Source organism: Cololabis saira, chromosome 3, assembly GCF_033807715.1.
Source record: "Cololabis saira isolate AMF1-May2022 chromosome 3, fColSai1.1, whole genome shotgun sequence".
Classification (NCBI taxonomy): Eukaryota; Metazoa; Chordata; class Actinopteri; order Beloniformes; family Belonidae; genus Cololabis; species Cololabis saira.
In genome coordinates, this window is record NC_084589.1 from 50,693,633 (window position 1) to 50,720,516 (window position 26,884).

At 44.3% G+C, this 26,884-nt stretch overlaps 1 protein-coding gene across 2 annotated transcripts in view; it reads right to left on the bottom strand.

Annotated features, from left to right (window-relative positions):
* LOC133440477 (copine-4) overlaps window positions 1–23,434 on the bottom strand; it is a 126,195-nt gene extending 102,761 nt beyond the window's left edge. For both annotated transcript variants that reach the window (XM_061717731.1, XM_061717730.1), the window contains exon 1: window positions 23,249–23,434. In XM_061717731.1, the coding sequence (XP_061573715.1) occupies window positions 23,249–23,290 (42 nt within the window). In that variant the 5' untranslated portion in view covers window positions 23,291–23,434. The remainder of the gene's footprint in view (window positions 1–23,248) is intronic.
* Window positions 23,435–26,884: the final 3,450 nt, after the last annotated feature.

Here is a 26,884-nt window from a genome sequence, read left to right on the forward strand (position 1 = left end):
CGGATGTATAATAGAAGGGGTGACTCTTTTCAGACGTTCAGTAATGGCCTTGCTAATTATTTTAAGGTCTACATTTATCAATGAAATTGGGCGGTAGCTCGATGGGAGCAAGGGATCCTTGTCCGGTTTTAATAAAAGACTAATATTAGCAGAGTTCATATTTAAGGGTAAGCTTTTATTCTCCCTAGCATTTAGAATCATTTTATAAAATGTTGGTGCTAATATGCTCCAGAATTCCTTGTAAAATTCAGCTGGGAAACCATCTGGGCCCGGAGCTTTATTATTGGGCATATGTTGAAGAGCTTCATGGAGTTCTCCTATTGAGAGCGGTGAGTCTAAATTCGTAACCTGTTCCTGATGTAACTTCGGCAGATTTATGTCTCCAAGAAACTCATTAATGGATTGATCAGATGGTTCAATTTGTGACGAGTATAATTTATAGTAAAAGTCTCTAAAGACTGAATTTATTAAACAGGGGTCATGTGTAACTCCCCCTGACTGGTCCTTAATGGATGTTATGGTTGTTTTTTCTTTGTTTATTTTTAATTGATTGGCTAAGTATTTTCCCGATCTGTTAGCATGTGCAAAGTTTTCCAGGCGAAGCCTTTGTACTAGAAACTGTGTTTTTGCGTCAATTATTTTATTTAATTCTATTTTAGTTTTCCTTATTCTGTTAAGGATACGTTCGTCTGCAGAGGTCTGGAAGGCCTCCTCTAGCGTCTTTATTTCACATTCTAATTCTTTTGTTTTTAAGTTGTCTTTTTTTTTCTTATTTGAAGAAAAGGAAATTATTTTGCTTCGCATTACTGCTTTTCCTGCTTCCCATAGAACGCTTGCTGATATTTCCGGCTGGTCGTTATTTTGTAAAAATATATCCCATTCTTTCTTAAAAAAATTAATAAAGTCAGGGTCTTTGAGCAATGATGTATTAAATCTCCAAACTTTGGAGGATGATACGCTCCCCCTCTTCCCCAGAGTGAAAGAAACAGGTGCGTGATCGCTAATAATGATTGGGTGAATTTGTGATTCTGAGATATCTCTCATCAGAGAGCTACTGACTAAAAAATAATCTAACCTAGAATATGAGTGATGAACGGCTGAGAAAAAAGTGTAGTTCCTAAGGGTTGGGTGTAGAGAGCGCCATGTATCGCAAAGACCCAGAACCAGTTTAGTCTTAAGATCTTTGGATCCACTTTCACTACATAGACGTGGAAAAGAAAACCCAACGTGTCGTGGAAAAAGAAAAAGACGGGGAGAAATGCAGAAAAATAAATATGTTGTAAACTCAAATGAGAGTCTTCTGTATCTGGAATGAATGTATTCTTGAGTCTATAAGGTAACAATAATATAATGATAAGATTACCTTGTTTGAATTGTAAAATGGGTTTGGCTAAAAACAATCTTTGACTAAAACTAGACTAAAATGGACAATTCTGACTAAAATAAGACTAAAATGCTCAGACTTTTAGTCGACTGAAACTTGACATGACTAAAAAGAGAATGAACGTGACTAAAACTAATAAAAACTAAAATGATAGCTGGACCCAAAGACTAGACAAAACTAGACTCAAAATAAAGTTGAAACAGGCTGACAACAACAACAGTACATGGCCCAGAAGAAGACAGCAGATGTGTTGTGTATTTATTTCTGGTGATTTTTTTGTTTCTTTATGAGTTTAAAAAGCCAGAGTTCCTGGACGTGCAGAAACTTCTCAGGCTCAGAATTGTCACTCAGGGAAATGTTCCCCGTCGTAGTGGAAGTGGATGCAAGCAGCAGCCAGAACGGCTCTGCTGAACGAGCGCTAATTTAATCAAAATAACTTATTATTTGATCCCCCGTGTCGTTTAATTTCATCAAAGGGATGTAATCGTATTTGGTGAAACATCGTGCATCCAGCTGGAGGAATCTAATTCCACCTGGTGTTTAAACTGGTTTTTAATTCCCTCGTCTGGACGTCGTGAGCCACTCATCCCAGCTCGCTGGGGAGCAGCTCGCTGGGAAAAGTGGCTTTGTTTTTGCTTTTCCAACTTTTTTTTATTGGGTTTTGCAGACGTATACAATTTTACAAAAAGTAAAGCATACATTTTTCTTTTAGGAAAAACAACAGAAAAAGACAGTGGTCACTTAACCTCCTGAGACCCGGGCTTTTGTTTGATGTGCATTTTTAATGTCTCCTTACTATTTGTGATCAGTAGGACCTAATTTTTGTTGAAATTACATTTTTTGCTTTCTATGTGCTGTTGAACTATGTCAAATCCAATGGCCTCACATGAGCACAATGGGTTTATTTTCTCTCTATTTCCCTTTCTTGGTCCTGCCATCTTAAATGTGCTTTAAACAAATGGAAATCTAAAAACAAGTATTTTAAGTGTAATGAGACTTATTTTGACTAGAAATTGGACATTTGGGCAAGAAATAAAGACAAATGTTCTTGGAAAGAATGTACGTGTTTGCAGTGAAGATAGACCTGATGTCCTCAAACGAGTACTTCATGTTTACAGACGTTGTAGCTTGCTAATATTACTCAAATATATCAAAAAAGCATGCCATGTGAAGCTGCAGACGTTATTGTGCATAAATATACTAGTTTCAATCATAAAATTAGGTTAGGATTTTTACCATGTCCATGTTTCTGTCGGGAGCTCCATAGAAGACTTTAATTGAGATCCCAGCCATCTTGCTTTTTCCTAAATTAGTATAATTTCATTATGAGACCACTAGATGGTGCAGGCGGGGGTTCCAGATGAGGACAATGGGTCAATGTTCGTACAAATGAAGTATCATGGCGCAGAACAGCAGAAATGTAATGTCCTCATATAAGCATCCTCTGCCGGTGGCGAAGAGCATCTCTGAATGCAAAACACCGGATCCTGCAGTGAGGGGGGCAGGGTAACGCCCCCTTTTGGGCGGGGAAATAGGTTCGTCCCTCAAGACTCCTCTCCCTGGCCCTGCCCCTTTTCAACCTTTCCCCGACCCTGAACCTAACCTGGGACTTGCTGATTGGGCCGGAGCTTCGGGAGCTGCGTGCTGGCCTGCAGTCCCCATCCCTGGTCATCCCGTTGCTGCTTCCACCTGCCTGCTGTGCTGTTGCCGTCCCTGACCCACCAGTCTGGCCTTCGGCAGGAGGGTTCCCCCTTATGATCCTGGTCCTGGTCCAGGTTTCTTCCCTCCTAAAGGGGAGTTTTTCTTGCCACTGTTTGGCTTAAGGTTTTTCTCCCACTAGGGGAGTTTTTACCTGCCATTGTTTATGTAATAACTGCTCGGGGGTCATGTTCTGGGTATGGGTCTCTGGAAAGCGTCTAGAGACAACAAATATATAATTTATATATATATATATATATATATATATATATATATATATATATATATATATATATATATATATATATATATATATATATATATATATATATATATATATATAAATATGAGTGTCTCCATCTGTGTATGTACATTTTGGTCACTCATTATCCTTTTCTTTTCCCTAAACGTCATGATGAGAATCAGTTGACACAACAATAAAATATACCACTAAATCTCTACATTTGGAATATCTTCAAGTGCCTATTTGTACGTAGTAATGTGCATAGTTCTGTTTTTATTCTGTTTTGTGTCTTTGTACTTTAATTGAGAAAATCAATAATTTTAAAAATAAAAAAGTAAGGCTTGTGTGCTCGTTTTGCGTTTCCATGTGTTTTTTCGTGTTTTAGACTAGCAGCAGATGCCACACCTCACCCCTTCACATTTAATAAATATATATATGAGTGTATATATATATATATATATATATATATATATATATATATATATATATATATATATATATATATATATATATATATATGCCTTAGATTTTTACCAACACGGTATTAACCATTAATATATATGCAGACAAAAAAAGAGAAAGAAAAAGTCAATAAAAATATTTGACAAAAAGTTAAAAAGTTAAAAGTTTGAACCCTGATGAACCAGAGACGGGCTGGAGCCCGACATCCCAGCCCGCCAGGAACAGAGACGTGGAGCGGAAACGACAGAATAATCTCATCAGAGTCTGATAAAAACTCGCTGCTCGATAACAAAAGCTCCTCCCTGATTGGAAGCCGTTTCTGCCGGACGCAGCGATCGCATCTCCCCCTCTCCCCCTCTCCGCTGATGATCCCATCAGCAGCTGGACGGACGGACGGATGGATGGACGGATGGATGGACGGATGGATGGATGGATGGATGGATGATGATTAACACGTCTGATGGGATTCTGATGCAGGACTTCCTGTGAAAGAGAGATATCTTCCTCCCGTCTCCAGTTACTCGGGGGGAGATGAGGAAGAGCTGGAGGTTATTTCAGGCCCACGACGGCATCCTGATCCTGAGACGGTGGAATCAAACAAACTCCACTTATACAGTTATGACGAGTGATAAAAGTAGCTGGAACACAACCAGAGAGTGGTGCCAGACCTGGAACCAGGACTAGCTGGGACCCCCATCGCTCCAACCGGCCCGGTACATCAGGGGGATCCCAGCACCTGCCACCTGGACGTGTCCGATGCTGATCCACCAGGACCAATCCCCAACCAGGACCAGATCAACCCTTAATTAGAACCAGACCAACCCCCAACCAGAACCAGATCAAACCCCGACCAGAACCAGATCAAACCCCGACCAGACCAGACCAATCCCCGACCAGAACCAGATCAAACCCCGACCAGACCAGACCAATCCCCGACCAGACCAGACCAATCCCCAACCAGGACCAGACCGAGCCTTGTTGACGCTCCCTCAGAGATCCAGCAGCTCATTCAAGCATTAGATCATCCTCCCCGCCGACGCTCCCCTCACATCCAGCGTGAGATTAAAGAGCTGCTCATGAAAGCTACATCACACGGATCCCTGTACAGCTGCAGCTGCTACAACACCGTTAATAATTCATGGCTTCTGGGTAACGCAGCGGGCTGCTGCTCCGAGGCAGAGCAAACTAAATGTTTGTGGAGAGCTGTGAAACCCATCAAAGACGAGGCTCATCCGTCTGTCTCGCCGTCTCACGTGTCCGTGCAGGGGATCCATGACGTCACGGAGGCCCGTCTGGATCAGAGGGGTTCTCAAATCCACCTGAATCTCTTCCGTTTGAAACGCCGGGAAAGAAAAGGCTCTTTTTGCAGAATGAGATTCGTTCGTGGTTCGTTTAGCACTGACTGTAGAAGAAGAACCGGACAAGCCCCTGTGACGTCAAGCACAGTCTTTACAGACGAGTTTCCTCATCGTACTGGAGGCATCAATGTTTGGTGTGAGCTGGTGGTGCCTAACCCCGGTTCATCCAAGAATGGGAAGCCGCTTTCGTAGGGACGGGTGCACCTGCCTGCATCGGCGGCCGGGGCGGCCCCGTCTCTCCGGGCAGGCTGGCCTCTCGCCGGGTGGGGCTCGTTGGCCTGGGGGGTGTGGGTCTGGGGGTCGTTGGGCTGGGGGGTCGTTGGCCTAAGGGGTCGTTGGTCTGGGGGGTCGTTGGCCTGGGGGGTCGTTGGTCTGGGGGGTCATTGGTCTGGGGGGGTTGTTGGCCTGGGGGTTGTTGGTCTGGGGGGGTTGTTGGTCTGGGGGGTCGTTGGTCTGGGGGGGTTGTTGGCCTGGGGGTTGTTGGTCTGGGGGGGTTGTTGGCCTGGGGGTTGTTGGCCTGGGGGGTCGTTGGTCTGGGGGGTCGTTGGTCTGGGGGGGTTGTTGGCCTGGGGGGTCGTTGGTCTGGGGGGTCGTTGGTCTGGGGGGGTTGTTGGTCTGGGGGGTCGTTGGTCTGGGGGGGTTGTTGGCCTGGGGGTTGTTGGTCTGGGGGGGTTGTTGGCCTGGGGGTTGTTGGCCTGGGGGGTCGTTGGTCTAGGCCCTAGGGCAACGACCCCCTAGGGCCTAGGGGGTCGTTGGCCTGGGGGGTCGTTGGCCTGGGGGGTCGTTGGCCTAGGCCCTAGGGCAACGACCCCCTAGGGCCTAGGGGGTCGTTGGCCTGGGGGGTTGTTGGCCTGGGGGGTCGTTGGTCTGGGGGGTCGTTGGTCTGGGGGGGTTGTTGGCCTGGGGGTTGTTGGTCTGGGGGGGTTGTTGGCCTGGGGGGTCGTTGGCCTGGGGGGTCGTTGGCCTAGGCCCTAGGGCAACGACCCCCTAGGGCCTAGGGGGTCGTTGGCCTGGGGGGTCGTTGGTCTGGGGGGGTTGTTGGCCTGGGGGTCATTGGTCTGGAGGGTCGTTGCCCTGGGGGGTTGTTGGTCTGGGGGGTCGTTGGTCTGGGGGGTTGTTGGTCTGGGGGGTCGTTGGTCTGGGGGGTTGTTGGTCTGGGGGGGTTGTTGGCCTGGGGGGTTGTTTGTCTGGGGGGTCGTTGGTCTGGGGGGTCGTTGGTCTGGGGGGGTTGTTGGCCTGGGGGTTGTTTGTCTGGAGGGTCGTTGGTCTGGGGGGTCGTTGGTCTGGGGGGTCGTTGGTCTGGGGGGTTGTTGGCCTGGGGGGTTGTTGGTCTGGGGGGTCGTCGGCCTTGGGGGTCGTTGGCCTAGGGGGTCGTTGGCCTAGGGGGTCGTTGGTCTGGGGGGTCGTTGGCCTAGGGGGTCGTTGGCCTGGGGGGGTCATTGGCCTAGGGGGTCGTTGGCCTGGGGGCCGTTGGTCTGGGGGGGTTGTTGGCCTGGGGGTTGTTGGTCTGGGGGGTCGTTGGTCTGGGAGGTCGTTGGTCTGGGGGGTTGTTGGTCTGGGGGGTCGTTGGTCTGGGGGGTTGTTTGTCTGGGGGGTCGTTGGCCTGGGGGGGTTGTTGGCCTGGGGGTTGTTTGTCTGGGGGGTCGTTGGCCTGGGGGGTTGTTTGTCTGGGGGGGTTGTTGGCCTGGGGGGTCGTTGGTCTGGGGGGTTGTTGGTCTGGGGGGGTTGTTGGCCTGGGGGTTGTTGGTCTGGGGGGGTTGTTGGCCTGGGGTTCGTTGGCCTAGGGGGTCGTTGGCCTGGGGGGGTTGTTGGCCTGGGGGTCATTGGTCTGGAGGGTCGTTGCCCTGGGGGGTTGTTGGTCTGGGGGGTCGTTGGTCTGGGGGTTGTTTGTCTGGGGGGTCGTTGGTCTGGGGGGTCGTTGGTCTGGGGGGTTGTTGGCCTGGGGGGTTGTTGGTCTGGGGGGTCGTTGGCCTTGGGGGTCGTTGGCCTAGGGGGTCATTGGCCTAGGGGGTCGTTGGTCTGGGGGGTCGTTGGCCTAGGGGGTCGTTGGCCTGGGGGGGTCATTGGCCTAGGGGGTCGTTGGCCTGGGGGTCGTTGGTCTGGGGGGGTTGTTGGCCTGGGGGTTGTTGGTCTGGGGGGTCGTTGGTCTGGGGGGTCGTTGGTCTGGGGGGTTGTTGGTCTGGGGGGTCGTTGGTCTGGGGGGTTGTTTGTCTGGGGGGTCGTTGGCCTGGGGGGGTTGTTGGCCTGGGGGTTGTTTGTCTGGGGGGTCGTTGGCCTGGGGGGTTGTTTGTCTGGGGGGTTGTTGGTCTGGGGGGGTTGTTGGCCTGGGGGTTGTTGGTCTGGGGGGGTTGTTGGCCTGGGGTTCGTTGGCCTAGGGGGTCGTTGGCCTGGGGGGGTTGTTGGCCTGGGGGTCATTGGTCTGGAGGGTCGTTGCCCTGGGGGGTTGTTTGTCTGGGGGGTCGTTGGTCTGGGGGGTCGTTGGTCTGGGGGGTTGTTGGTCTGGGGGGGTTGTTGGCCTGGGGGTTGTTTGTCTGGGGGGTCGTTGGCCTGGGGGTTGTTTGTCTGGGGGGTCGTTGGCCTGGGGGTTGTTTGTCTGTGGGGTCGTTGGCCTGGGGGTTGTTTGTCTGGGGGGGTTGTTGGCCTGGGGGGTCGTTGGCCTGGGGGGGTTGTTGGCCTGGGGGTCGTTTGTCTGGGGGGTCGTTGGCCTGGGGGGGTTGTTGGCCTGGGGGGTTGTTTGTCTGGGGGGTTGTTGGCCTGGGGGGTTGTTTGTCTGGGGGGTCGTTGGCCTGGGGGGGTTGTTGGTCTGGGGGGGTTGTTTGTCTGGGGGGTTGTTGGCCTGGGGGTCGTTGGTCTGGGGGGGTTGTTGGTCTGGGGGGTCGTTGGCCTGGGGGGTTGTTTGTCTGGGGGGTCGTTGGCCTGGGGGGGTTGTTGGTCTGGGGGGGTTGTTTGTCTGGGGGGTCATTGGTCTGGGGGGGTCGTTGGTCTGGGGGGTTGTTGGCCTGGGGGTTGTTGGTCTGGGAGGGTGGGGGCCTCCTGGCCCCGTGATTGGCTATGCCAGGTGGTTGGTGCTTGGCTGGGTCCTTGTCCATCACCATAGGTTTCCTGGCTGCCTCCTTCCCAAATTTCGAGATTAATGTTGAAGTACAATTTTGAGAAAAAAGTCGAAATGTTGAGAAAAACTCCACACTGCTCCACACTGGAACACCTCCACCACTCCTGTTGCCAGAAAAAGCCCCAAGATATAATCAAAGACACTTCACACTCTGGACACTCACTGTTTGAACTGCTGCATTCTGGGAGGAGATACAGACTCATGAAAACGAGGACAAACAGACTCAAACACAACTTTTACCCAACAGCAATAACCAGTCTTAACAAAAACAGGAGCTAATGTGCAATAACAATAACAATTAAAGCTGCAAGCAGCAATGAACGGGCCCTCGCACTCACGTCAACCGCCCCCCATAAGCATATCAGAAATGACACCACCCACGACTTCCTATGTCAAACCCTTCAAAAGTTATAGCAGAAAAAAGGGACGACCAGTCAGAAGAAGGGGCGGGGCTAATTCAGGGCAAAGAAGATCAAGGACTCATTACAGAGTCCCATGATACCACCTACGACTCCCTATGTCAAACCATTAAAAAGTTATAGCAGAAAAAAGGGACAACCAATCAGAAGAAGGGGCGGGGCTAATTGTCACCAATTATGGTCAAGGACTCAATGCCGAGTCCCATGACACCACCCACGACTCTCTATGTCAAACCTTTCAAAAGTTATGGCAGAAAAAAGTTTTCTAGGGGGCGCTGTTGAGCCGTGAGGACACGCCCATTAATGCAAACCATGAAAAAAAAAATCAGATCACTCAAATGAACGACGATCATACAGTACAGCTGTATCTCATGGTCCAGAATGTATGATATTATATTAATCTATTATACCATATTATATTACATGTTGTTATTTCATATTAGCGTACCCAGTAATATAGCATATTGTATTATTGCATTGTATGTTGCTTCATTTCATATATTTTTGACTGTATTATATTGTAAAATTATATATCATAGCGATTGCATTATTATATAATTTCAATTTATAACACTAATATACAATTCCTCACACACACACTCCTTCCAAATGTTTCTTTTTTTTCTCCATTATGACAATTGTATGCTGTCATCCGTTATGTTTTTTGTTTTTAAGCTTGTTATGTCTGTTATTCAAATATATTAATACATTCATTAATATGCTATACTGCATTTTGTATTGTGTATATTGTGTGTGTGTGTGTGTGTGTGTGTGTGTGTGTGTGTGTGTGTGTGTGTGTGTGTGTGTGTGTGTGTGTGTGTGTGTGTGTGTGTGTATATATATATATATATATATATATATATATATATATATATATATATATATGTGTGTGTGTGTGTGTGTGTGTGTGTGTGTGTGTGTGTGTGTGTATACCTGAAGTGTGACTACCTGCAGAACGTATTTTAGCATGAAAGCTTGCATATTTAACGTACATCAAGCATTCTGTATCATAGCTACATGTCTGCCGTTTGTAACAAAGCAAACCGCGTGAAAATCGGTTGAAAATCAAGTGAGTTATAGTTATTTTACTTATGCAGACACCTCCTTCCACAATAGAAGTGAACGCTCTAGAGTTAAAGCGATACCGATCCAAGATGGCGGCCACGCCCGACGTTCTCAGGCAGTCAATGCGGCGCCTCGACCAAGATGGCGGCCGCGCTGAACATCAGCCCCTCCCCCCGCGGGAGCTGCGCGCGCAAACTCCACTCAAATTCAAAAGTTATGGCAGAAAATCGGGACAACCAATCAGAAGAAGGGGAAAGAGAAAAGTAATGTGCGTCGTCACAGGACAGAGACGAACATTTTGATGTAAAAAAAAACACAAAAATTGCTGACAAAAATTTTGGCATATCAAGCCAGGCTTGAACTCTCGACCTCTGGCAGCAAAGACCGCAATAATCTGGCTGAGCTAAGTCTCAGCTATTCCTTTTATTTGACCTACTGGCTTAGGACAGACCAACATAGCGATAAAATGTCTGGAACTTTTTTTTCCTAATTTTTTTAATATTTGTAAGTTATAAATATTAGTAAAACCCTACTATTTAAATTATTACTTTTTCTGTAACCATTCTGCCAAGGTTGTAACCGGGCTGAGCCGGGAATATTTCTGAAGTCACCACATTACAGGGAGCTGATTGGTCGGGGGGCGGGGCCGTCATCACCCTACTCGCCACTGATTGGTCGGGGGGCGGGGCCGTCATCACCCTACTCGCCACTGATTGGTCAGGGGGCGGGGCCGGCAGACGTTTGAATCAGGAAGCGGGAGTCAGCGCGAGAGCGACTGGCGGCGATTTTATTATAAAAAAAGGACAACCAATCAGAAGAAGGGGCGGGGCTAATTCAGGCCAATGAAGTTCAAGGACTCCATAAAGAATCTGATGACACCACCCACGACTCTATGTCAAACCATTCAAAAGTTATAGCAGAAAATCGGGACAACCAATCAGAAGAAGGGGCGGGGCTAATTAAGGCCAACAAAGCTTAAGAACTCATTACAGAGTCCCATGACACCACCCACGACTCTCTATGTGAAACCATTCAAAAGTTATGGCAGAGAAAAGTATTCTAGGGGGCGCTGTTGAGCCGTTAGGCCACGCCCATTAATGCAAACCATAAAATATCACATTTATCGCCAGGCCTGGCTTGCATGCAAATTTTGGTGACTTTTGGAGAACTATCAAATATGGACCAATCAGATGAAGGGTGGGTGCGCTTTTTCGCGTCTAGCGTCGCCACGGTAACACTTTTGAAAGAGAAAAGTAATGCGTGGTGTCGCACGATGGAGACGCACATTTTGGTGTATAACACACCTGGGTGCACGTTACGGTTCGGGCTGAATTAACTGCCGAAGGAATGGCATAAATTGTGCCAAAATTACACAATTAATTCAAAATGGCTGACTTCCTGTTCGGTTTCGGCCATGGCTCCAAGAGACTTTTCTTTAAGTTGCGACATGATACAGGTGTGTACCGATTTTCGTGCATGTACGTCAAACCGTATTGTGGGGCTTGAGGCACAAAGTTTTCCGGGGGGCGCTGTTGAGCCATTTTGCCACGCCCATTAATGCAAACCATGAAATATCAAATTTATCTCCAGGCCTGGCTTGCGTGCCAAATTTGGTGCCTTTTGGGGAACTATCAAATATGGACCAATCAGATGAAGGGGGGGTGCGCTTGTTGGTGTCTAGCGTCGCCACGGTAACACTTTTCAAAGAGAAAAGTAATGCGTGTAGTCGCAGGATGGAGACGCACATTTTGATGTATAACACATCTGGGTTCACGATACGGTTCGGGCTGAATTAACCCTCGAAGGAATGGCATATATTGCTCCAAAATTACGCAATTAATTCAGAATGTTCAAAATGGCCGACTTCCTGTTCGGTTTCGGCCATGGCGCCAAGAGACTTTTCTTTTAGTTGCGACATAATACAGGAGTGTACCGATTTTCGTTCATGTACGTCAAACCGTATTATGGGGCTTGAGGCACAAAGTTTTTTCTGTCGAACCAATCAGATGAAGGGTGGGCGCGCTTTTTGGCGTCTAGCGCCCCCACGGTAACGCTTTTGAAAGAGAAAAGTAATGCGTCTTGTCGCAGGATGGAGACGCACATTTTGATGTATAACACACTTGGGGGCACGTTACGGTTCGGGCTGAATTAACTTTCGAAGGAATGGCATAAATTTCGCCAAAATGACACGACTAATTCAAAATGGCCGACTTCCTGTTCGGTTTCGGGCATGACGCCAAGAGACTTTTCTTTCAGTTGCGCCATGATACAGGTGTGTACCGATTTTCGTGCATGTACGTCAAACCGTATCGTGGGGCTTGAGGCACAAAGTTTTCAAGGGGGCGCTGTTGAGCCATTTTGCCACGCCCATTAATGCAAACCATTAATTATCAAATTTTTCGCCAGGCCTGATTAGGGTGCAAAATTTGGTGACTTTTGGGGCATGTTAAGGGGGGCAAAAAGGCCTTCACTTTGTCAGGAAAATAATAATAATAATAATAATAATAATAATTAAAGCTGCAAGCAGCGATGAACGGGCCCTCGCACTCACGTCCACCGCCCCCCATAAGCATATCAGAAATGACACCACCCACGACTCTCTATGTCAAACCATTCAAAAGTTATAGCAGAAAAAAGGAACAACCAATCAGAAGAAGGGGCGGGGCTAATTCATTCCAATGAAGGTCAAGGACTCCATACAGAGTCTGATGACACCACCCACGACTTTCTATGTCAAACCATTCAAAAGTTATGGCAGAGAAAAGTATTCTAGGGGGCGCTGTTGAGCCGTTAGGCCACGCCCATTAATGCAAACCATGAAATATCAAATGTAGCCTATCGCCAGGCCTGGCTTGCATGCAAAATTTGGTGACTTTTGGAGAACTATCAAATATGGACCAATCAGATGAAGGGGACGAGCGCTTTTTCGCGTCTAGCGTCGCCACAGTAACACTTTTGAAAGAGAAAAGTAATGTGCGTCGTCACAGGACAGAGACGAACATTTTGATGTAAAAAAACACAAAAATTGCTGACAAAAATTTCGGCATTTTGACAGGCTTGAACTCTCGACCTCTGGCAGCAAAGACAGCAATAATCTGGCTGAGCTAAGTCTCAGCTATTCCTTTCATTTGACCTACTGGATTAGGACAGACCAACATAGCGATAAAATGTCTGGAACTTTTTTTTCCTAATTTTTTAAATATTTGTAAGTTATAAATATTAGTAAAACCCTACTATTTTAATTATTACTTTTTCTGCAACCATTCTGCCAAGGTTGTAACCGGGCTGAGCCGGGAATATTTCTGAGGTCACCACATTACAGGGAGCTGATTGGTCGGGGGGCGGGGCCGTCATCACCCTACTCGCCACTGATTGGTCGGGGGGCGGGGCCGTCATCACCCTACTCGCCACTGATTGGTCGGGGGGCGGGGCCGTCATCACCCTACTCGCCACTGATTGGTCGGGGGCGGGGCCGTCATCACCTTACTCGCCACTGATTGGTCGGGGGGCGGGGCCGTCATCACCCTACTCGCCACTGATTGGTCAGGGGGCGGGGCCGGCAGACGTTTGAATCAGGAAGCGGGAGTCAGTGCGAGAGCGACTGGCGGCTCGCGGCAATCTTATTATAAAAAAGGACAACCAATCAGAAGAAGGGGCGGGGCTAATTCAGGCCAATGAAGGTCAAGGACTCCATAAAGAATCTGATGACACCACCCACGACTCTCTATGTCAAACCATTCAAAAGTTATAGCAGAAAATCGGGACAACCAATCAGAAGAAGGGGCGGGGCTAATTAAGGCCAACGAAGCTTAAGGACTCAATGCAGAGTCCCATGACACCACCCACGACTCTCTATGTGAAACCATTCAAAAGTTATGGCAGAGAAAAGTATTGTAGGGGGCGCTGTTGAGCCATTTTGCCACGCCCATTAATGCAAACGATGAAATATCAAATTTATCGCCAGGCCTGGCTTGCATGCCAAATTTGGTGCCTTTTGGGGAACTATCAAATATGGACCAATCAGATGAAGGGGGGGTGGGCTTGTTGGCGTCTAGCGTCGCCACAGTAACACTTTTGAAAGAGAAAAGTAATGCGTGTAGTCGCAGGATGGAGACGCACATTTTTATGTATATCACATCTGGGTTCACGATACGGTTCGGGCTGAATTAATTCTCGAAGGAATGGCATATATTGCTCCAAAATTACGCGATTAATTCAGAATGTTCAAAATGGCCGACTTCCTGTTCGGTTTCGGCCATGGCGCCAAGAGACTTTTCTTTTAGTTGCGACATGATACAGGTGTGTACCGATTTTCGTTCATGTACGTCAAACCGTATTATGGGGCTTGAGGCACAAAGTTTTTTCTGTCGAACCAACAAGATGAAGGGTGGGCGCGCTTTTTGGCGTCTAGCGTCGCCACGGTAACGCTTTTGAAAGAGAAAAGTAATGCGTGTTGTCGCAGGATGGAGACGCACATTTTGATGTATAACACACTTGGGGGCACGTTACGGTTCGGGCTGAATTAACTTTCGAAGGAATGGCATAAATTTCGCCAAAATGACACGACTAATTCAAAATGGCCGACATCCTGTTCGGTTTCGGGCATGACCCCAAGAGACTTTTGTTTAAGTTGTCCCATGATACAGGTGTGTACCGATTTTCGTGCATGTACGTCAAACCGTATCGTGGGGCTTGAGGCACAAAGTTTTCAAGGGGGCGCTGTTGAGCCATTTTGCCACGCCCATTAATGCAAACCTTTAAATATCAAATTTTTCGCCAGGCCTGACTAGGGTGCAAAATTTGGTGACTTTTTGGGCATGTTAAGGGGGGCAAAAAGGCCTTCACTTTGTCAGGAAAATAATAATAATAATAATTAAAGCTGCAAGCAGCGATGAACGGGCCCTCGCACTCACGGCCACCGCCCCCATAAGCATATCAGAAACAACACCACCCACGACTCTCTATGTCAAACCATTCCAAAGTTATAGCAGAAAATCGGGACAACCAATCAGAAGAAGGGGCGGGGCTAATTTGCACCAATTATGGTCAAGGACTCAATACCGAGTCCGATGACACCACCCACGACTCTCTATGTCAAACCATTCAAAAGTTATAGCAGAAAAAAGTATTCTAGGGGGCGCTGTTGAGCCATTAGGCCACGCCCATTCATGCAAACCATGAAATATCAAATTTATCCCCAGGCCTGGCTTGGTGCAAAATTTGGTGACTTTTGGAGAACTATCAAATATGGACCAATCAGATGAAGGGGGCGCACTTTTTGGCGTCGAGTGTTGCCACGTTAACGCTTTTGAATGAGAAAAGTAATGCGCGTCGTCGCAGGAAGGAGACGCACATGTTGATGTAAAAAAAAAACACACAAATTGCTGACAATAATCTTTGCATTGAGCTGGGACCGATCCCACGATCTCCCACACGAAAGACGGTGACATTACCGCTGAGCCACAAATCAGCTTGGCCATTTTCTGACTGACTGACTTACGAGATACCAACATAGCGATGTAATCTGAGTCCCGAATTGTTTTTTCGTAATTTTTAAAATATTTGTAAGATATAAATATTAGTAAAACCCCACTATTTGTGCTTTTGTGAATAGCATGTTCCAGTCTTTACTTCCTAGACACACACATGCACTCCATGCATGGAAGGGAGCGTTTGATTTATTGTTCACGTAACATTACTTTTATTTTTTCACAACCAAACCACGCACTTTATTTATGTCATTTGCACCGGGCAAGGACAAAAAATAAATGATTCCACCAAAATTCCAGAGATTTTTGTGGTTGGCTGACACATTACCAACATATTTCAAATATGTCAAACCATTCAAAAGTTATAGTCAGAAAATATGGACAACCAATCAGAAGAAGGGGCGGGGCTAATTAAAGCCAACGAAGCTTAAGGACTCTTTACAGAGTCCCATGACACCACCCACGACTCTCTATGTTAAACCATTCCAAAGTTATAGCAGAAAATCGGGACAACCAATCAGAAGAAGGGGCGGGGCTAATTAAGGCCAACGAAGCTTAAGGACTCATTACAGAGTCCCATGACACCACCCACAACTTCCTATGTCAAACCATTCAAAAGTTATGGCAGATAAAAGTTTTCTAGGGGGCGCTGTTGAGCCGTTAGGCCACGCCCATTAATACAAACCATGAAATATCAAATGTATCGCCAGGCATGGCTTGCATGCCAAATTTGGTGCCTTTTGGGGAACTATCAAATATGGACCAATCAGATGAAAGGGGGGTGCGCTTGTTGGCGTCTAGCGTCGCCACGGTAACACTTTCGAAAGAGAAAAGTAATGCGTGTAGTCGCAGGATGGAGACACATATTTTGATGTATAACACCTCTGTGTTCACGTTACGGTTCGGGCTGAATTAATTCTCGAAGGAATGGCATAAATTTCGCCAAAATGACACAATTTATTCAAAATGGCCGACATCCTGTTCGGTTTCGGCCATGGCTCCAAGAGACTTTTCTTTAAGTTGTGCCATGATACAGGTGTGTACCGATTTTCGTGCATGTACGTCAAACCGTATTGTGGGGCTTGAGGCACAAAATTTTCCGGGGGGCGCTGTTGAGCCATTTTGCCACGCCCATTCATGCAAACCATGAAATATCAAATTTATCGCCAGGCATGGCTTGCATGCCAAATTTGGTGCCTTTTGGGGAACTATCAAATATGGACCAATCAGATGAAGGGGGGGTGCGCTTGTTGGCGTCTAGCGTCGCCACGGTAACACTTTCGAAAGAGAAAAGTAATGCGTGTAGTCGCAGGATGGAGACACATATTTTGATGTATAACACATCTGGGTTCACAATACGGTTCGGGCTGAATTAACTCTCGAAGGAATGGCATATATTGCTCCAAAATTACGCAATTAATTCAGAATGTTCAAAATGGCCGACTTCCTGTTCGGTTTCGGCCATGGCGCCAAGAGACTTTTCTTTTAGTTGCAACATGATACAGGTGTGTACCGATTTTCGTTCATGTACGTCAAACCGTATTATGGGGCTTGAGGCACAAAGTTTTTTCTGTCGAACCAATCAGATGAAGGGTGGGCGCGCTTTTTGGCGTCTAGCGCCGCCACGGTAACGCTTTTGAAAGAGAAAAGTAATGCGTGTTGTCGCAGGATGGAGACGCACATTTTGATGTATAACACACCTGGGTGCACGTTACGGTTCGGGCTGAATTAACTTTCGAAGGAATGGCATAAATTTCGCCAAAATGACACGACTAATTCAAAATGGCCGACATCCTGTTCGCTTTCGGGCATGACCCCAAGAGACTTTTGTTTAAGTTGTCCCATGATACAGGTGTGTACCGATTTTCGTGCATGTACGTCAAACCATATCGTGGGGCTTGAGGCACAAAGTTTTCAAGGGGGCGCTGTTGAGCCATTTTACTACGCCCATTAATGCAAACCATTAAATATCAAATTTTTCGCCAGGCCAGACTTGGGTGCAAAATTTGGTGACTTTTTGGGCATGTTAAGGGGGGCAAAAAGGCCTTCACTTTGTCAGGAAAATAATAATAATAATAATAATAAAAATTCCTGCAAATACAATAGGGCCTTCGCACTGCAAGTGCTCGGGCCCTAATAATAATAATAAAAATTCCTGCAAATACAATAGGGCCTTCGCACTGCAAGTGCTCGGGCCCTAATAATAATAAAAATTCCTGCAAATACAATAGGGCCTTCGCACTGCAAGTGCTCGGGCCCTAATTATCTATCTATCTATCTATCTATCTATCTATCTATCTATCTATCTATCTATCTATCTATCTATCTATCTATCTATCTATCTATCTATCTATCTATCTATCTATCTATCTATCTATCTATCTATCTATCTATCTATCTATCTATCTATCTAAAAGTCGAAATGTCGTGAAAAATTTCACCTTTTTTCTCAACATTTAAACTTTATTCACGGGATTTTGACTTTTTTCTCGACATTTTGACTTTTTTCTCGAACTTGTACTTGAAAATTATTCTCGACATTTCGCCTTTTTTCTCGACATTTCAACTTTTTTCTCAACATTTCAACTTTTCCCTTGAAATTTTGACTTCTTTCTCGAAATTTTGACTTTTTGTTGACTTTTTTCTCAACATTTCGCCTTTTTTCTCGAAATTGTACTTCATAATTATTCTCGACATTTCGCCTTTTTTCTCGAAATTTCGCCTTTTTTCTCAACATTTCAACTTTTTCCTTGAAATTTTGACTTTTTTCTCGAAATTTTGACTTTTTTCTCGGAATTTTATTTCACGATTATTCCAGACATTTCGACTTTTTTCTCGACATTTCGACTTTTTTCTCAACATTTCGACTTTTTTTCTCTACATTTTGACTTTGTGCAAAAAGCATCAACAAAGTCATCAGATCCTGGAGGTTTCTGGTTCTAGACAAATACAACAACCAATATTCATGGCAGCAACAATGAAGACAAACAAACTGGGTAATACTAAGTACCCCCCCCTCCCTGCGTCCACAACAGGCTGCTAACCCCTGATCTCCAGCAGGTGATCAGTCACCCATGAAAGAGGAGTCATGGTGCATTCAGGTGTGTGTTAACACGACGTCAAAAGGGAACGACATCAGTGACGGCTTCAGAGAAGCAGCTGCTCATTGATCTGGAAACGATTAGAAAACCAGGGTCATCGTTTTATCAGTGAATAAGTGAGAAGGATTTATTCTCAGAGGGATCTGAAGATGGCGAGGGAAGGCTTCCCGGAGAAAAGTAGAGATAACTGACGGTGAAACCAGAACCGGGACCAGAAGCTCTGTGATCGGCCGTTTCTGAAATGTACGGTTTGTCAAACAGGTTTTTACCCCAAAAAACAAACTTTCCACGCAAGGACTCCTCGCGCTCCACTCCACTACCCATGAGCCTCGGTGGCTGTTGCTATGGCGACAGGCCCCTCCAGAGCCAGGAGTCAGATTCAGAGAGAGAGAGAGAAAACATCACAGATCCAGTGTTTCAGCGTAATTATCACGCAGACCGGAGCTGGAAACTTCTCCCAACGACGGGTTGGACCTGCTTCATCGGGGGTTTTTGGCAGCTGATGACGGCAGAAGGTGCAGCACCTCCTAACAGACGTTCCCGCCATTAAGCACTTTAACCGTCAGCCGCTGACGGCCTTAATTAGCACTGAAAGAAAAAAAAAACCTCCTGCAAGGATTGTGTCATTTTCTTTGGCTGCCTTTAAAAAAGGAGACGGGATGTTTGCAGAACGACTGCAGCGCTGGAAATACGCTTATCCAGACGCTCATTATCCACTCTGATATCACAGAACATGAAACGCTCGTCCACAGACGGGAAATAAACAGACGTTTAGCAGCAAACGCTCAGGAATTGTACAACAAACTGCCGACACACAGCCTGCACCTCTCATGAGACGCTGTGAGCTTCCAGCACCGTTTCATGGGCCATTATAGTGGCCAGTAGTGGACATTAGTTGCCATTGGTGGACATTGGTGGCCAGTAGTGGACATTGGTGGCCAGTAGTGGACATTGGTGGCCAGTAGTGGACATTGGTGGCCAGTAGTGGACAATAATTGCCATTGGTGGCTATTGGTGGCCAGTAGTGGATATTAATTACCATTGGTGGACATTGGTGGCCAGTAGTGGATATTAGTTGCCATTGGTGGACATTGGTGGCCAGTAGTGGACATTGGTGGCCAGTAGTGGACATTGGTGGCCAGTAGTGGACATTAGTTGCCATTGGTGGCCAGTAGTGGATATTAATTACCATTGGTGGACATTGGTGGCCAGTAGTGGATATTAATTACCATTGGTGGACATTGGTGGCCAGTAGTGGACATTGGTGGCCAGTAGTGGACATTAGTTGCCATTGGTGGCCAGTAGTGGATATTAATTACCATTGGTGGACATTGGTGGCCAGTAGTGGACATTAGTTGCCATTGGTGGACATTGGTGGCCAGTAGTGGACATTGGTGGCCAGTAGTGGACAATAATTGCCATTGGTGGCTATTGGTGGCCAGTAGTGGATATTAATTACCATTGGTGGACATTGGTGGCCAGTAGTGGACATTAGTTGCCATTGGTGGCCAGTAGTGGATATTAGTTACCATTGGTGGACATTGGTGGCCAGTAGTGGACATTGGTGGCCAGTAGTGGACATCGGTGGCCAGTAGTGGACATTAGTTGCCATTGGTGGCCAGTAGTGGATATTAATTACCATTAGTGGCTATTGGTGGGCAGTCGTGGCCATTAGTAGCCATTGGTGGCCAGAAGTGGACATTAGTGGCTATTGGTGGGCAGTGGTGGCCATTAGTGGCCATTGGTGGCCAGTGGTGGCCAGTGGTGGCCTTTGGTGGCCACTGGTGGCCACTGGTGGTCCGTGGTGGCCAGTGGTGGACATTGGTGGGAATTGGAGGCCAGTGGTGGCCATATGTGGCCAGTGGTGGACATTAGTGGCCATTGGTGGGTATTGGTGGCCAGTGGTGGCCAGTGGTGGTCAGTGGTGGTCAGTGGTGGCCTTTGCTGGCCAGTGGTGGCCATTGTTGGCCAATGGTGGGCCTTGGTGGCCATTGGAGGCCAGTGGTGGCCATTGATGGCCAGTGGCAGCCATTGGTGGCCAGCGGCAGACATTAGTGGCCATTGGTGGTCAGCGATGGCCAGGGGTGGCCAGTGGTGGCCATTGGCAGCCATTGGTGGCGTTTGACGGAGTTCAAATACTTCATCACTTTTCTTAACTACAACTTTCATGTATCTATACTTTAAGTAGTTTAGTGTGTGTTGGAGCAGAGCAACATCTGGAAGTGCAGGACACGGTTCCTGGGGACCAGGGTGGAGGAAAACTGCTGGAGTGGATTCCTGGTGATCTCAGGAGATTTAAACTACGCCTACCACCAGAGAGTGTTTCACCCTGTTGGGGTCGTAAAAACATAATTTACGATGCAGGTACACAACTTCCCTTTGGGGATTAATAAAGTGTATTTCAATTCTATTCAGTTTAGTTCGATCTCTTTTTCATTTTTTATTTTTTACTTCCCTCAGGTCATGTCCCTCGCTGGGGGACATGGAGACGCCGGCTCACCTGCTGCCATGGCAACACCTGAGTACCATGGAGGTGTGCAACAGGGAGGTCAGATCCACCACTGGCCAGTGGTGGCCAGTGGTGGCTATTGGTGGGCAGCGGTGGCCAGTGGTGGCCATTAGTGGGCATTGGAGGCTTTCGAGGCCAGTGGTGGCCATTGGTGAGCAGTGCTGACCAGTGGTGGCCAGTGGTGGTTATTGGTGGCTATTGGTGGCTATTGGTGGCCAGTGGTGGCCAGTGGAGGCCAGTGGTGGTCCGTGGTGGCCGGTGGTGGCCATTGGTGGGCATTGAAGGCCAGTGGTCGCCATATGTGGGCAGTGGTGTACATTAGTGGCCAGTGGTGGCCATTGATGGCCTTTGGTGGCCATATGTGGCCATTGGTGGACAATAGTGGCCATTGGGGACCATTGGTGGCCATATGTGGGCAGTGGTGGCCATTGGTGGCCAGTGGTAGCCAGTGGTGGCTATTGGAGGCCAGTGGTGGACATTGGTGGCTATTGGTGGCCAGTGTTGGCCAGTGGTGGACATTGGTGGCCATTAGTGGCCATTGATGGCCATATGTCGCTATTGGTGGGCAGTGGTGGCCAGTGGTGGCTATTGGTGACCAGTAGTGGCCAGTGGTGTTGGTTTTTCCAGTTATCTTTCCTAAAAACCTGCGGGATATTGTACAGTTGGAGCCACAGCACGTTTACATTACGCTAAAAGCACAAAATAGTATTTGTTGGTCGAATTTACTGAAGAAAATCAGTGTATTATTATAACCTATATGGTTTTAGGTGTTTTTTTATTCTGATTGTATGTTTAGAATACTTTGTATATACATTATATACATTATGTGCACTATTTTCTTCATTCTCTAGTGGATAAATATACTTTCTGTGGATATCATGTTGAACGGTGGAGGAAATTAGCATCGTTGTGTGTCATCGGATATTAATGTTGATGGTTTGCAGAGATACTGGGATTCCTGGGTAATAGGGGGAAGGGTTGGGGTAGCCATGATTTGTTTATCTTCCATTTACTTTTGTAATACTGAATTTGACCCGGTCTTTGTACGTTTTGACCGTATAGAAACGTAATTCTCCTCAGTTGTGTGAAATAAGACCTGGAAACAGGCATTGTGGCATAGAATTGTCAAATTGGTTTAAGTCGCTGCACAAATTGTTACAGATTACTTTTGTAATACTGAATTTGACCCGGTCTTTGTACGTTTTGACCGTATAGAAACGTAATTGTTGCGATTGTAAGAATGAGATCTTGATATAAAGCACTTTGAATTACCTTGTGTTAAATTGTGCTATACAAAACTTGCCTTGCCTTCTGTTTTGTTCTGTTTTTTGCTGTTTGTTTAGTTTGTTTGTCGGTTTTATTATTTATTGCGGCTGTAGTTTTTTTGTTTTGTTTTATTTTTATTTCTTTTTTCTTAGCGTTAGAAAAAGACAGAATCTCTGACTGTACTGCTTCCACTCTCTATGCCATTTATGACATGATCATCTTGTTACCATGAGATTCTTAATAAAACATTGATCACAAAAAGAAAATACTACAATAATGCCAGTAAATAGCTGAGGTTTAGATTAAAGGATGCAGCTCCAGCAGCAAAACTTCCTGCAAGAGTCCAGGAACAAACCCATTTAAATATCTGACTAAACAGACATAGGAAGGAAATGTCTACAACTTTACCTGTGGAAAAGATTACTTACATTATAAAGGGCAAATATCATTATTTCAAAACATTTGGACATGGAGAGTGTGGATTCAAGCGGTCTGTATGAGGCGTAACTACCATCAATCCTCTGCAGCATTCTAAAATAATTTCCTTTCTTTTGATACTTGATTTCTTTATTATGTGTGAATTGAACATTGGAGTTTGTATTTCTGAATTATGCACAACGGTGAAATGATTTGGGCTAACCCTTGAAAAACAGATTGTTCTTACTTTCTTGTTTTGTTTGGGGTTTTATTCATTTTTTTCTTTCTTTCTTTTTCCTCTCTTTCCTGTTCTCATATAAAACTAAACTGAGTGTTGCTCTATAAATACCTGACTTGTAAGGAAATATGATTTGAATGCTGGACAATAATTCAGTTGTCCTTGATGTTTCCTCTTATTCTTGTGTGTCATTGGAAGGATTTTGAAAAACCAAATAAAGATAATGTTGTAAAATTGCTGCCGGTCGAGCGACTTTACAGGAATCAGGAGACGACAAGGATAAAAATAAAGACTGATTCTTTCCCTCCGACTCTGATGTTTAAAACTCAGACACTTCAAGAGGCTTTTTGATCTTTACAGAACTGACAAATAATTCACTTTCTTTCTGTGAGCAGCAGGAATCAGGATCAGCTCAGAAAAAAGCCCAGTCCGAGGGAAAAAGCTCCTTAAATCCTCCCAAACCGACGGGCAGGACTCGGGTTTTACCTTTTCAGACGGAGAACCGGTTCCAGGGGGGAGAAGGAGCATCCAAAAGTTTCCAGTTTCAGCTCAGACGGAGGGAAGTGAGCTGAGCTCCGGCTCTCCGGACGCAGAACTTCATCCTCCTCTTCCTCCTCTTCCTCCTCTTCCTCCTGTTCCTGCGGCTGCCGAGAGCCTCTCCAGCCTCTCCCGCCTCCAGCTCGCTCTTTATGACGGGAACCCTGAACAGGAGGAGAGGAGGGATGGAGAGGATGGAGAGGGAGGAGGAGAGGATGGGAGGAAGAGAGGAGAGAGGGCTGCACCGCCCCCTGCAGGACCAACACAGACACTGCAGCTCAGGGAGACCCACATATTTATTTACTGATTTATTTATTTATTTGCACGTTTTTGAAAGAAGAAAATAAATAAATTATCGAAGAGTATTAAGGCCATGCAGGAGAAAAAATATTTGAGAGGGGAAGATTTTTTTTTATTGTGCACTTTGAGAAAAAAGTCGAGATGTCGAGATTAATGTTGGAATACAATTTCAAGAATAAATGCGACATTTCGTGAATAAAGTAGAAATTTCACCTTTTTTCTTGACATTTCAATTTTATTTATATAGTGTCTAATACAACAGATGTTGTCTCCAGACGCTTTCCAGAGATCAAGAACATGAACATAAACATGAACATAAACATAAACCCCCGAGCAATTATTACATAAACAATGGCAGGTAAAAACTCCCCTAGTGGGAGAAAAGCCTTAAGCCAAACAGTGGCAAGGAAAAACTCCCCTTTAGGAGGAAGAAACCTTGAGCAGGACCAGGCTCATAAGGGGGGACCCTCCTGCCGAGGGCCAGACTGGGGGAGTCGGGGACGTCAGCAGCACAGCAGGCAGGTGGAAGCAGCAGCGGGATGACCATTTTGACTTTATTCTCAACATTTTAACTTTTTACTCAAAATTGTACTTCAACATTAATCTCAACATTTCGATTTTTTTCTCAACATTTTGACTTTTTTTCTCTACATTTCGATTTTTTTTTCGAAATTTCAACTTTATTCTCAACATTTCGACTTTTTTCTCAACATTTCGACTTTTTTCTCAACATTTCGACTTTTTTCTCAACATTTTGACTTTTTTCTCGAAATTGTACTTCAAAATTATTCTCAATATTTTGACTTTTTTCTCGACATTTCGACTTTTTTTCTCGACATTTCGACTTTTTTCTCAACATTTCGACTTTATTCATTAAATTTTGACTTTTTTCTCGTCATTTCGACTTTTTTCTCGAAGTGCATAATGAAAAAAAATCTTCCTCCTATAAAATATTATTTTTACTTTTCTCCTGCCTGGTCCTGATACTCTTCCGTAAGAAATACAATGGAATGCGTTTAGAGAAAAATAAAAAGAAATTTAAAAAAAAAACCAACAACATAAAAGAAAACTTCAGACAGTAAAACAAGAAATACTTTAGGAAAAAAAAAACACAAGATAATTAAATAATACCTAAAATAGACATCATAACAAATATGAAAAAAAAAAAATACTTCAGATGAATAAAAAAAAAAGGAATAATATGGACAATAACAAATAGACTTGTAGATCTCCAGACCAGTTTTTTGTGGTCCTGGTCTTGTCTCAGACTCAGATAACGTTTCACCAAGGAGACAGAATCTGGTATCAGCAGTTCTTCCTCTGGTTAATGTACAGTTTTGTAAACTATTTGTATTTTGCATTTGATTGAATGTTTTGGTGCATCTGCATGTGTCTGTATTTAATTACAGTTTTGTGTTTATACAAAGCTGTCTCAGAAAATTAGAATATTGTGATAAAGTTCTTTATTTTCTGTAATGCAATTAAAAAAACAAAAATGTCATACATTCTGGATTCATTACAAATCAACTGAAATATTGGAACCTTTTATTATTTTAATATTGCTGATTATGGCTTACAGTTTAAGATTAAGATTCCCAGAATATTCTAATGTTTTGAGATAGGATATTTGAGTTTTCTTAAACTGTAAGCCATGATCAGCAATATTAAAATAATAAAAGGCTTGCAATATTTCAGTTGATTTGTAATGAATCCAGAATGGATGACATTTTTGTTTTTTTTAATTGCATTACAGAAAATCACAATATTCTGATTTTCTGAGACAGTCCTGTATAAATAAATTGCTCTTGTATATAATTTATTTATAATGCTCAGGTATAATATGTTCAATGCTCAAGTATAATTATATTTATAATGCTCAGGTATAATTATTGCAATGAAGTGCTGTAATATTTTTATAATGTAATAACAGGTATAATTTTTTGATAAAGTAAAGCTTACTGTTATATTCTTTTCTTTTTATTTTCAAGCAAAATTGAAATAGAAACAAGAGGTAGGACCTCATAAGTTTTTTACTTCCTCCTACTCCTTTTTTAGGGCATGAAGGTTTATTTTCCTTTGATTTTTTTAATGACTGTTTATTTGTATTCTTTTTTTATTTTGTGTAATTATTTTTTTTCTGTATGCTCAAAATAAAGATTTCAATCAATCAATCAATCAATCAATCAATCAATCAATCAATCAATCAATCAATCAATCAATCAATCAATCAATCAATCCTCTCTGGTCGTGGTAGTGTCCTGGTCTCGGTTTAGGTGGTCTAGTAACTCTCTCCAGGATTCAGCAGCTTCTAGATGTTTCCCTCAGCAGGAAGGATGTGCAAACGTCTCACGTACATGTTTTGTGTCGTGTTACAACAGAAGTTCTGTAATTACTGCGACTGATTCACTCCAGACGACCTCTGCACAGGGACTTTTAAATACTCGCACTGCAAGCCGGACGATGTCCTTTAAAAGACCAAAAAATCAAAACAATACCACAGTAAAGCTCACTTTATAAACATGGTATTAAAATAAATATATATGATATATTTAAATATATATGATATATATTATATATTAAAAATGCATATATGTATATATATGCCTTATGTTTTTTATCAACATGGTATTAACCATTAATATATACGTATGCAGGCAAAGAAAAAATAAAAAAAATGGAAACACTCTTTAAATAATGCAAATGATTTGTCATTTAGTTTTTTTGTTTTCTATTTACTTTGTCTGCATATATATATATATATATATATATATATATATATATATATATATATATATATATATATATATATATATATATATATATATATATATATACTACACTATATACTATATATTTATTTTATTTTTATTATTATTTATTATTTTTTTATATATTTTTTTGTAATACATTCTTTTTTTATTAAATGTGAAATAATATCGTTTCTCTTTAGTTTTTAACAGAAACGACATTATTGATGACAGTACTGTAAATGTAGAGCAAGTAATTATCCATATTTTCTAAACCAGAACATATTTAGTCACATTTAGATTATATTAAACTTCTGATAAGAAGTTTAATATAAAGTTTAATATTTAAAATAAACTATTTTATTTTATTTCATTTCATTTCATTTCATTTCATTTCATTTCATTTCATTTCATTTCATTTCATTTCATTTCATTTTATTTTATTTTGGGAAAATCCCCAAAAAGGCAAAACAATACTGATTGTGTTGTTTTATTGCCGAGTATCCCTTTATTTTGAAGGGTGAAACCGGAAACGCGC